At 43.1% G+C, this 12,947-nt stretch overlaps 2 protein-coding genes across 5 annotated transcripts in view; one reads left to right on the top strand and one right to left on the bottom strand.

The window, feature by feature from the left end:
* SBF2 (SET binding factor 2) overlaps nucleotides 1-9,957 on the bottom strand; it is a 508,637-nt gene extending 498,680 nt beyond the window's left edge. For 3 of the 4 annotated variants that reach the window (XM_055548644.1, XM_055548646.1, XM_055548647.1), the window contains exon 1: nucleotides 9,754-9,957. In XM_055548644.1, coding sequence (XP_055404619.1) covers nucleotides 9,754-9,808 — 55 coding nt within the window. In that variant the 5' untranslated portion in view covers nucleotides 9,809-9,957. Of the gene's footprint in view, nucleotides 1-9,747 lie in introns of all 4 variants that reach the window. The other variant, XM_055548648.1, reaches the window with a different exon arrangement.
* The window catches only part of AMPD3 (adenosine monophosphate deaminase 3), a 296,752-nt gene that overhangs the window by 77,007 nt on the left and 206,798 nt on the right, over nucleotides 1-12,947 (top strand). The gene's annotated exons all lie outside the window — the stretch shown is intronic.

Below are 12,947 nucleotides of genomic sequence, written 5' to 3'. Positions count from 1 at the left end.
AGCTTACTCAAACTCACATCCTTTGAATCGGTGATGCCATCCAACCATCTCATCCTCTGAAATTCCCTTCTCTTCCCACCTTCAATCTTTCCCAGCATCAGAGTCTTTTCAAATGAGTCAGTTCTTCACATCAGGTGACCAAAGTATTAGAGTTACAGCTTTAGCATCAGTCCTTCCAATGAATATTCAGGACTGATTTCCTTTAGGATGAACTAGTTGGAGTTCCTTGCAGTCCAAGGGACTCTCAAGAGTCTTCAACACCACAGTTCAAAAGCATCAATTCTTCAGCATTCAGCTTTCTTTACAGTCCAACTCTCACATCCATATATGACTATTGGAAAAACCATAACCTTGACTAGATGGACCTTTGTTGGCAAAGTAATGTCTCTGCTTTTTAACATGCTGTCTAGGTTGGTCATAACTTTCCAGCCAAGGAGTAAGCATCTTTTAGTTTCATGGCTGCAGTCACCATGTGCACTGATTTTGGAGCCCAAAAATATAAAATCTGCCACTGTTACCACTGTTTCCCCATCTACTTGCCATGATGTGATAGGACCAGATGCCATGATCTTCGTTTTCTGAATGTTGAGCTTTAAGCCAACTTTTTCACTCTCCTCTTTCACTTTCATCAAGAGGCTTTTTAGTTCCTCTTCCCTTTCTGCCATAAGGGTGGTGTCATCTGCATATCTAAGGTTACTGATATTTCTCCTGGCAATCTTGATTCCAGCTTATGCTTCATCCAGCCCAGCATTTCACATGATGTACTCTGCATATAAGTTAAATAAGCAGGGTGACCATATACAGCCTTGACATACTCCTTTTCCTATTTGGAAACAGTCTGGTGTTCCATGTCCAGTTTTAACCGTTGCTTCCTGACCTGCATACAGATTTCTCAAGAGGCAGGTCAGGTGATCTGGTATTCCCATATCTTGAAGAATTTTTCAGTTTGTTGTGGTCCACACAGTCAAAGGCTTTGGCATAGTCAATAAATCAAAAGTAGATGTTTTTCTGGAACTCTCTTGCTTTTTCGATGATCCAACAGATATTGGCAATTTGATCTCTGGTTCCTCTGCCTTTTCTAAAATCAGCTTGAACATCTGGAATGTCATGGTTCACGTACTGTTGAAGCCTGGTTTGGAGAATTTTGAGCATTACTTTACTAGCATGTGAGAGGAGTGCAATTGTGGGGGTAGTTTGAGCATTCTTTGGGATTGGAAGAACACCGACCTTTTCCAGCCCTGTGGCCACCACTGAGTTTTCCAAATTTGCTGCCATAATGAGTGCAGCACTTTCACAGCATCATCTTTCAGGATTTGAAATAGCTCAACTGGGATTCTACCACCTCCACTGCTTTGTTCATAGTGACGCTTCCTAAGGCCCACTTGACTTTGCATTCCAGGATGTCTGGCTCTGGGTGAGTGATCATACTATCATGATTACCTGAGTCATGAAGATCTTTTGGTACAGTTCTTCTGTGTATTCTTGCCACCTCTTCTTAATATCTTCTGCTTCTGTTAGGTCCATGCCATATCTGTCCTTTACTGTGCCCATCTCTGCATGAAATCTTCCTTTGGTATCGCCAATTTTCTTGAAGAGATCTCTAGTCTTTCCCATTCTACTGTTTTCCTCTATTTCTTTGCACTGATCACTAAGGAGGGCTTTCTTATCTCGCCTCGCTATTCTTTGGAACTCTGTATTCAGATGGGTGTATCTTTCCTTTTCTCCTTTGCTTTTCGTTTCTCTTCTTTTCTCAGCTATTTCTAAGTCCTCCTCAGACAGCCATTTTGCTTTTTTGCATTTCTTTTTTCTTGGGGGTGGTCTTGATCCCTGTCTCCTGTACAATGTCACAAACCTCATTCCATAGTTCTTCAGGCACTCTATCAGATCTAATCCCTTAAATCTATTTCTCACTTCCACTGTATAATCGTAAGGAATTTGATTTAGGTCAAACCTGAATGGTCTAGTGGTTTTCCCTAGGTTCTTCAATTTAAGTCTGAATTTGGCAATAAGGAGTTCATGATCTGAGCCACAGTCCATATGTACATACTCACTCAATACATCTTTATTAAACATCTACTATGTGTCAAGCACTCTTCTTTGCATATAATTCAAATAGCATATAATAACTATTTTTTCCAGTTTGTAAAAGTAATTTTTCAAAAAACAAGGTTTTCTTTCAATTCAAATTTAAAACAGAAAAATGAAAAAAAATCAACTAAAAATATTATTAATTACATTTTATGAACAAACACAGTTTAGTATATTGAACAGATAATTCCAGGAACATTCTGGAATTAAACACAGCATATTTCAGAATCATAATATCATAATGCTAGCTTTTAGAGCGATGTAGGTAATAAAATCATACTAACTCAAGAAAGCTTTATAACAAAGGTTTGTAGACTCAATTAGGTTTATTCTTCATTCACAATTCAAACAATTATATAGATTTGGTGAATTTTGTCCCAGTAGGTTTTTATAGAGAGTTTCAGTAAAAATGACTACTGAAAGGATACAAAACCATTTAAATACCTAAAAAAGCTATGGTACTGGAGAAGACTCGAGTCCCTTGGACTGCAAGATCAAACCTAAAGGAAACCAACCCTGAATATTCACTGGAAGGACTGATGCTGTAGTTGAAGCTCTTAATACTTTGGCCACCTGATGTGAAGAGTTTACTCTTTAGAAAAGACCCTGATGCTGGGAAAGACTGAAGGCAGGAGGTGAAGGGGATGACACAGAATGATATGGTTGGATGGCATCACCAACTCAATGGATAAAAGTTTGAGCAAATTCCAGAAAATAGTGAAGGACAGGGAAGACTGGTATGCTGCAGTCCATGGGGTCCCAAAGGGTCAGCCACAACTGAGCAACTGAACAAGAACAACAAAAAGTCATTCCAATTAAAACATTTGCTCTTCAAAAGCTATCGCTAAGAAAATGAAAGGGCAAGCCACAGATTGGAAAAATATATTTGCAAAACACCTGATAAAGACTTGTATCTAGAATTTTAAAACTCAATAATAAGAAGCCAAACAAATGAAAACTATTACATAAAGAATGGATAAATAAGAAGGTCCTACTGTATAGCACAGGGAACTATATTCAACATCCTGTGATAAACCAAAATGGAAAAGAATATAAAAATGAAAATATATATATATATGTATAACTGAATCACTTTGCTGTACAGCAGAAATTAACACACACTGTAAATCAACTATACTTCAACTAAAAAAAAGAAGCCAAACAATCCAATATAAAAAAGAGCAAAAACTTGCTCAGACTCTTTACAAAAATATTCCAGTGCAATAGGTGCAAGAAAAGGTGCTCAACATCATCAGCCACTAGGAAAATTCAAAATGAAACCACAATAAGATACCACTACATGTCCACTAAAATGGTTAAATTTTTTAAAGTAATATAAATAAAATTTTAAAAAATAACTGGAAATCTCATACACTGCTGGCAAGTACGTAAAATGGCACAGCCAGTTTGGAAAACAGTTTGGTCGTTTCACATAAAGTTAAACAGACACTGATCAAACGTGTGGTGCCCGAGGATAAAAGAACAAGATGAGCGAGAAGGATCTTGGAATGCAGGAACAAAAACCACCAGACTCTTATCGCCCTTCCCGCCATGTTGTAACCATCGTAGAATCTCTGAGTCCTCCTGAGTAGTATGGCCTGTTCCTACTCCCATCCCATATAAGGAAAAGGTATTTGTCTTACTCTTCTCCTGCCCTGTATGTTTTTGTTCTATGTTTAGTAGCTAAGTCGTGCCCGACTCTTTGCGACCCCATGGACTGTAGCCCAACAGGCTTCATCCATCCATGCAATTTCCCAGGCAAGAATACTGGTGTGGGACTTCCCTGATGGCAGTGACGCAGTGGATAAGAATCTGCCTGCCAATGCAGGGAACAAGAGTTCAATCCCTGGTCTGGGAAGATTCCACAAGCCACAGAGCAACTAAGCCCATGGGCCACAACTACTGAGCCTCTGTGCTGCAACTACTGAAGCCCTCACCTAGAGCCTGTGCTCAGCAGCAAGAGAGGCTATGACAGTGAGAAGCCTGTGCGCCACAACAAAGGGTAAACCCACCCCTACCCTGCAACTAGGGAAAGCCCTCTCAAAGCAATGAAGACCCAACAAGGCCAAAAATAAATAAATTAACAATATGTTGATTAAAAAAAAAGAATACTGGCATGGGTTGCCATTTCCTTCTCCAGGGGATCTTCCTAACCCAAGGATTAAACCCATGTCTCCTGCATTGGCAGGTGGATTCTTTACCACTGAGCCACCAGGGAAGCCCCGGTAGAGGGATGTATATATGTAGTTCATCCAATCAGCAAATGACTCAAAAGACCCCTGCCTTACTTCTTGTCCTCCAGCTATACAGACCAAAGAGCCCTGTTTGGGGTCTGCTCTCCCTGACTAGCAGGAAGTGGGCCTACGGTACAGGCAGCGATCCCCCCTCCCCTGCTCTAATAAACTTTACTGTCCTTTCACTCTGCCTCCTCTCTGAAAATTTCCAACCCGCACACATACCATGACATATGACCCAGCAATTTTTCTCCTAAGTATCCACCCAAGAGAAATGAAATCAAATGAACAAAGATCTTTTTGCAAATATTCAGTGTAACTTTGTTCATAATAGCCCAAAACCAGAAACTCAAATGTCCACCAATGGCTGTATGGATAACAAATCATGTTATATTTAGCAATAAAAAGGAACTGACAGTACATACAAGATGGGTAAGTCTCAAACATATTTTTCTAAGTGAAAAAAGCCAGACATAAAAAACTGCATAATTTAATTTATAAGACATTCTAAGAAAGATAAAAAAGTAAGGACAGAAGAAGATCAGTGATTGCCAGAGGCTAGGGAAAGAATTAACTGTACAAAGGGGCACAGAGGAGCTTTCTGGAGGGAAGTGTTCTATCTATATCTTGCCTGGCTACACTTACACATACATCTGTCTAAACTCACTGAACTGTTCAGTTAAAAGGTGGATTTTACTGCATGTAAATTTTACATCAATAAGTATGACTAAAGAAAAATTGGGGCTTCCCTGGTGGCTCAAACGGTTGCCTGCAATGCAGAAGATGTATGAGATGCGAGTTCAATCCCTGGATTGGAAAGATCCCCTGGAGAAGGGAATGGCAACCTACTCCAGTATTCTTGCCTGGAAAATTCCATGCACAAAGGAGCCTGGCAGGCTACAGTCCATGGGGTCGCAAAATTATCCCAAGTTAAAAGAAAGATACACTTTGCTATCGAGATTCTGTGATTTAAAAAGCTTCTGGATTTTGTTCCTTAAAAAAATAATCTTCCCTTTCTCTGCTGTGGGATACGGAGCAGTCATTATAGCCTGGCGGGAGCGGTAGTATCAGAGCCCAAGTGAACCAAGAAGGTACTCCATGTGGGAAGGAAAGGCCAAAGGAGATGAGTTCAGTCAGAGTCCAAGCACTGCAAGGAGGGTGCCAAAACAGAGGGGCAACCTGGAATAGGGCACTGGGGAGTATGGAATGAGGATGTCTTCCTTCAAATGGAAGCAGCCCAGAGTCGTGTGTCAGACCTAAGTAGGGTAAGAAGTATATCCACAGACACTGGGTAAGATAACATGGGGAGCTAGAGCCAGAGCTGGCTGAATAGGGTGTCCCTGTACTGAGACATCCTGGTAAGGGCTATTAGGTCCTAACAGGGGCAGGATGTTGGGAGAGACAGAATGAAGAATCTGAGCCCGACAGAGAGAGGAAGGCATCCAGGAGGGAGAGGGTGGTAGCAAAGATGAAAGACTGGTGTAATACATGGAGATTGAACAAAGAAGTAAATATAATAAGGATAATGGGAGCCGGATTTCTATCAGAGAAGAATATTACAAATATGAAAAAGGGAAAAACTTGAGTGGACCCAGAAGTGTTGGACTGAAATCGGTGATATTGGTAGGAACTCAGAGTTTTTTAATATATATAAATAAATATAGACATAAACGTGTGTGCACACATGCGTGCTCCGTTGCTCAGTCCTTTCCAAATTCTTTGCAACCCATGGACTGTAGCCCACCAGGCTCCTCTCTCCGTGGGATTTCTCCAGGCAAAAATACTGGAGTGGGTTGCCATTTTCCTCCTCCGTGGAATCTTCCCAACTCAGGGATTGAACCTTTGCTTCCTGTGTCTCCTTGTATTGGCAGGCAGATTCTTTACCACTGAGCCACCTGTGTGTACCCATACATGTATTCCCCAGCTCCGTCCATTAAGAAAGCCTAAAAGCAGTAGCAACACAGCAGCAGTAAACACACAAGCACTGAGATCTTAGCTTCTTAATGTCATCCAGCATTAAAACAATCCAGGTCACCCTAGAGAAATGGCTGATTCCAGCACTGAGGCAGGGACAGTACAAGATAAGCCCAAAACATCTTCTTATGCCAAAAAGTAAAAAAGAAAAAAAAAAAACACTCAAAGTAAAACGCTCACAGTGGGGACATGTCATAAAGACACAGAAGCCAGACTAAATGGGCCCTAGTTAGCCGAATGAGGAAAATTTGAAGAACTAAATAAATAGCAACAATATAACCCAGCCAAAAAAAAGAAAACCATGAATCCATACAGATATAAATGCATAAAGGAATACATTACCTGTTTGATGAGGACCAAGACACATAGTTTCAAAGCAATCCTCACGAAAAACATTAGCTATTTTTTCCTTTTCTTAATTTTGTAATTGGAGGAAAAACACTATCAAATATTAACTTTAGGGAATTCTCTGGTGGTCCAGTGGATAGAATTCCATACATCCACTACAGGGGACACAGGTTGGGGAACTAAGATTCCACAAGCTGCACAAGGGACTTCCCACAAGGTGGGAAGTGGTAAAGAATCCACCAGTCAATGCAGGAGACCCAGGACACGCGGGTTCAATCCCTGGGCTGGGATGATCCTCTGGAGTAGGAAATAGCAACCCACTCCAGTAATCTTGACTGAGAAATCCCATGGACAGAGGAGCCTGGCAGGCTATCGTACATGGAATAGTAAAGTGTTGGACACAACTGAACATGCATGCACACAATCTTCATTAGGGTAAGGATTATGAAAATCAAGAGAAGATGAGGGAATCATTTCGGATTGAAGAAGTCATGAAGCATATGGCCAAGAATGTACTGAAAGTAAACGAGAACTTAATGAAATTCATCACCATCAAGTATGCAAATAAACTCCTGAAGATCAGTATGATTCCTCAGCTGAGCTCCAAAGCTATCCAAGAGCTTGCCTCACCTCTGATGAGACGACCCTATGGCAAATAAATGCAATATATGATTCTGAATCAGATTCTTTTGCCAGTAAAGAGACGGCATAATCAACAAAACTTGAACCAGTACTGAAACAGGAGGGGAGGGGGCAGGGCATAAACTTTAAAAGAATGACACAGCCTGAGGATGTGACAATTAGATTAGAACCAAACAGGTCCAAGATGGCCAACAAGCTGACTTCCACTACACCTTGAGCTTCAGTATAAGGCTCACTGTAACACATCAGCAAGCTAAGTGACACACCCTCCGGCGCCATGACAGGTTCGAAGCCAGCCACCAAAGACCAAAAAGTGAGCAATGGCCTGATTCCTGGAAACTTCTACCCCTTACCCAAAACAATAATCCTCCTACTCATAAGCCTATGAAATTATCCAGCCCATAAAAACTAACCAAGCCATAATTCAAGGCTGTTGTCTTCGGAGATGGTCCACACTCTGCTTGTGGAGTATGTTGTTCACTCGCTAAGTCGGGTTCGATTCTTTGTAGCCCAATGGACTGCAGCATGCCAGGCTGTCTTCCACTATCTCCCAGAGTTTGCTCAAGTTCATGTCCATTGAGTCTGTGATGCTATCTAACCATCTCATCCTCTGCCACCACACTCTCCTTTTGCTTTCAATCTTTCCCAGCATCAGGGTCTCATCCAATGAACTGCCTCTTCTATCAAGTGACCAAAGTATTGGAGCTTCAGCATCAGTCCTTACAATGAATATTCAGGGTTGGTTGTGGAGTGTGTTTCTCTCTAAATAAATCCACTTATCTATCAATTTGTCTCTCACTGAATTCTTTCTGTGATGACACATCAAGAACCTGAGCTTCGTAAGTCCTGAAACCAGGTGTGTGTGATCAGTTAACAGATGGTGGGTTTTCCCTGGGTTCCAGTCTTGCAGGTGGGCTCAAGTCCCAATCTGAGATACACTGTTTCAGTCTGAGAACTACATGAAGTACTATGTCAGTGTAAATTTCCTGATGTTTGATGATTGTACTGTGATCATGCAGGGGAATATCCTTGTTTGTAGAAAATACACAACCTGGGGTCATAGGGAAGGCATCAGGTCAGCATTTCCTAAAGGTTCAGGGAGAAAAAGGTTCTTTGTACCATACTTGCAAGTTTTCTGCAAGTTTTTGATTGTTTCCATTTTTTCTAAGTGAGAAAAAACTCAAAGTCACTAAAAATGAAACAATGTTAAATACAAACTCTGCTTCTCCATATTGTCAGTCTTGGTAAGAAAGAGCTAGCAGACTATGCAAAATTACTAGGAAATAAATAAAACTTTGTGTAGTCAGAAAATATTTAAAATATAGCCCAACCCTTCTCTTGCTAATCTCAATCAGGTCAAGAATAAAGACTAAAGACTTTAAAAAGTCCCCACTAAAGGAAGTTATTAGGAGAGGAACAGTGAAAGGGGCAGTCCACCAAGAGTGGGAAGAACAATGGTATTCTGAAGCTACAAATGACTGTAACCATCAGCAAAACACAATCTCAGCATCTCCTCTGAAAAAGGAAGGGCTGTCTAGCTGAGACCTTAAATTTCTTGTAAATTACCCTGAAGTTACCCTGAAATAGATGTGCTTCCCCAATTCAATTTATCACATTATGCTTAGCTACGCAGTAATACAAAAGGAATACAAAAATAAACGTGCATAAACATTGAATTCTCTTAAATTGTGGAAATCCCTCCATTAAAATATATCTGCCAGATTGTTACCTAAGAGGATAATTCTGCGACGAATGAAAAGGCTAATTAAAACACTCATTAAAGTGAAACAAGATCACCTGCAGCGATGTGCTGACGGTCCTTATTTAAAAGATCGTATTCAGACTCCTTTTGAAATGACCGTCAGATTTGTCCTGAAAGAACACGCATTTCCTAGAAATGTTCATAAGTTCAAGGATCATTTGCCCTCTCTCGGTACCATGCGTCCACGGGCGCGGTGACTAGACGGGCCCCCACCAGCTCAGGGGTGAGGTAGCACTGGACTCTCAGCACTTCCTTTCGGAGAGGACAGCCCCCTGCGTCATTCGTTACTCACTCAGGATGCTAGGCAGAAGTTTATCCCCGAGGAACTTAGCACAGTTGGCTCCCGCCCTCCCAGCCCTGAAGCCCTGACCCAAGCCCGCCGGCACCGGGGCGATGCCCGTGGTACCCGGCCCGTTTCAGAGCGAGCGCCACGGCACCCAGACTCGCCCCAGCTGGGCCGCCCGGGGCCCGGAGGACGATGCCGCCTCCTCCTCCTCCTCCCTCGCCCCTCGTGCTGGCCCCTCACGCCCACCGCGAGGCTCAGCCGGGCCATCAAGGCCCAACGCCGAGTGCCAGCTCCACCGGGGCCGGGACCGGCCCTTCCCGCCTCCCGGCCGCGATGCCCAGCCCAGAGGAGCCCACTGGACGGCAGCCGGGGGGCGGGGGCAGAGAGGCCCGGGGGCGGCGCCCGACCCACACCCTTACCTGGCTTCTCGTGGTCGTAGCCGACTACGATGAAGTAGTCGGCCAGCCTGGCCATGGCCTCCGCCGCCGCGCCCGAGAAGCAGGTGCCCGTCGCCGCCCTCGCCGCCGCCGCCCACCGGGCCCGGGAGGGCTCAGCATTTTCCCTGCAGCAGCAGTAGCCGCAGCGGCGGCCCTTCAGCCATGTTTGACAACCGAGGCTCGCTCTGCGCCTGCGCCGCTCTTAGCGCCCGCTGCTTCCCCGCCCCCACCCGCGCTGGCTCATTCACCCAAGCCCCGGCGGAGAGCCCACCCCCGCCCTCCCCGGGCCGCTCGGACAGCCGATCTTGGGAGTAGGCAGCCTAGTGTATTCCTACTGCGCGTTGTCACAGCAGCCTCTCGGGGTGCTTCACTTTGAGGCCTGGCTGCCCCTCCGCGGCCCACCTCCCGCTCCCCTGTTTCTCCTAAAGCAGGCTGTCCTTCCTTCCGTCCTCTCCACTCTTTCTTTCTGGGTCTGGGAAGAAGAGACAGGGATAGATGAGGGGGTCTCCTGGAAAGTTTGCTGCTTCCCCTCCCCACCCCCACCTTCAACGGCCCCTCCACCCGGTCACCCGCCTTCCCAAGACAAGATTCTCCCGCCCTCGACTGGAAGCCTGGAATTTGCACCGCCAGGGCTTTTGCTGCACGTTTCCTGTTTATGTTGTGCAGATGGGAATTTTAGGAACATGCCACCAAACAGGCGGAGGAGGGAGAGGCTTTTGCGCAATCCTCAGAGGCGCCTCCTGCTTTAGTGCTGGGTGGGCTGGGGGCGGTTGGCCTGGGCTTCCCCCAGAGCGCCTGGGGAGGCTGAATTCCTCCAAAGAATGCGGCATCCCCGGGATCCTCCTGAACTGGCCCGCAACAACCGAGTCCGAGGGAGAAGATTTGTCTCTCCCCAAAGAGTTCTTCCCGCCTAGGTTTTCGCCCCCTGCAGCGGTCCCAGGGCTCCTGCCGCAGGAGCAGGTGGTGAATTCCAACTTCCCTGTTCAAACAATGCAATTAAAATGAATTCGTATGTATCATCATCCAATCGAGGAATTATCTAGGTCACTTGTTACTGCACCTCTTATTGTTTGGAATTTGGCAAGTGAGAAACCCAGGTGAGCATGCTTTGCCCTCTGTAGTATCTCATGAAGTTTTGGTAGCAGGATATGTTACAAGGGAAGTTTGGGAAATCTTCATAGTTTGCAAATGATCATCATCCTAGGTGCTTATCACTACTCATTATTAATTGAGGGTTTAACCTTTACCATTTACTCTTAGCAAAGGGTCTTTTAAGTGCTTAACTATTATGTTTGATGTTGGAGAAGGAAATGGCAACCCACTCCAGTGTTCTTGCCTGGAGAATCCCAGGGACGGGGGAGCCTGGTGGGCTGCCGTCTCTGGGGTCGCAGAGAGTTGGACACGACTGGGGCGACTTAGCAGCAGCAGTAGTATGTTTGATGAGTGAATATACAAATTCCCCCAGCCACCAGCAGGAAGCTGCAATGGCTAGAACTCTGAATTGAGAGTTCAGAGATTTGGTGTCTCAGCTACTGAAAGTTTACTCTCATTGATCATTTCCTCTTTCTGTGTGTGTGGCACTTTTTTCACCTACAGATTGAGAGGGTTGGGCTGCACTAGAACTGAAACTCCAGGGAAGGAATACTTGAACTCAGGGAGTTCATTTGCAAATTGCTTATGGTCAAACTGAATCAACCTAGTTGCAGATGTGGAGGAAAAGATAGCAGATAGGTCTTGAAAATAATTAAACTAAAAAAGCTTTAGTCACACCTCAAGTAAGAATCTTCTCTATAACTTCCCTGAGAGCTCATCTAACTTGATCACTTTCAGTAAAGCTTAATTTAACTTCCTTGGGAGGCTGCCTATTCCACTGTTTAACAACACTATTGTTGGAAAGTTCTTCCGTGTTATGCCAGAGTTGTCCTGTAACTTCCCCCAGTTTTGCTCTATGGAAATACCCAGAAGAAAAATCTATCTTTGTATATTTTTCTCATTTTTTAATTTTCTTTTTTTAAGCAGCTTTCTCATTTTTAAGCAGCTATCATATTCCTTCCCCATTTTACTTTTTTTTTTAATGGTGAAATTCACATATCATAAAAGAAACCATTCTAAAGTGTGCAGTTCGGTGGTATTTAGTACATTCATAATGTTGTGCAACTACCCCCTCTATCTAGTTCTAAAATACTTTCACCACCCAAAAGAAAACCCTGCACCCATAAAGCAGTCACTCCCATTTTCCCCTCCCCCAGTTTCTGATAACTATCAGCTTGCTTTCTGTCTCTATGGATTTATCTAGTATGGATATTTGATATAAATACAATCATACAATATATGACCTTTCATATCTGGGTTTTTTCATTTAGTATAATGCTTTCCAGGTTTGTTCATGCTATAGCATGTATCAGTACTTAATTCTTTTTCATGGTTGAATAACATTCCATTGTATGTATATACTATACAAAGTCAATTTTATCTAATTTTTCTTTTGTCTCCTGTGCTTTGGTGTCATATCTAAGAATACATTGCCAAATCCAAGATCACTCCTTGGAAGTGAAGATTTACTCCTATGTTTTCTTCTAAGACTTTCATAGTTTACTCTTGTTTTAGTCCATTGATTCATTTTGAGTTGATTTTTACATATGATAAGAGGTAGGGGTCCCACTGTACTTTTTAAATTTTTTTTTTTAATTTCATTCACAAGTGTTTGTTCAAATTAGTCTTATTGCGTAAGTCCCCTATATACAAACCTTGAAGTTGCAAACTTTCAAAGATGAGAATGTCCATGCCAATCCCTGTATGTCCTGCTATTGTACTGTACTATTCAAGGTACTGTAAGATTAAAAATGTTTTGTTTTGTTTTGTTTTTCTGTACATATTTGTGTAAAAAGTATTATAAGCCTATTATAGTACAGTACTATATAGCTGATTGTGTTAGTTGAGTACCTAGGCTAACTTTGTTGGTCTTAAAGCGCAAATTGGACTTATGAACGCACTCTCAGGATGGAACTCATTGGTATGGGAGGGGGGACTTACTGTATTATTTTTTAATCAAAACTTGGCTATTTTCAAGCCTCAAATCAAATGTTTGCTTTTAGACATATTTCATCTGTTGAATCATATGTAGGCTGCCAGCCCATTTGCAAATGGATATTTAGTAGCACAGGGATTTTGAGATA

This window comes from Bubalus kerabau, chromosome 15 (assembly GCF_029407905.1).
Source record: "Bubalus kerabau isolate K-KA32 ecotype Philippines breed swamp buffalo chromosome 15, PCC_UOA_SB_1v2, whole genome shotgun sequence".
Classification (NCBI taxonomy): domain Eukaryota; kingdom Metazoa; phylum Chordata; class Mammalia; order Artiodactyla; family Bovidae; genus Bubalus; species Bubalus kerabau.
This window is presented reverse-complemented; position numbering and strand designations above follow the sequence as displayed.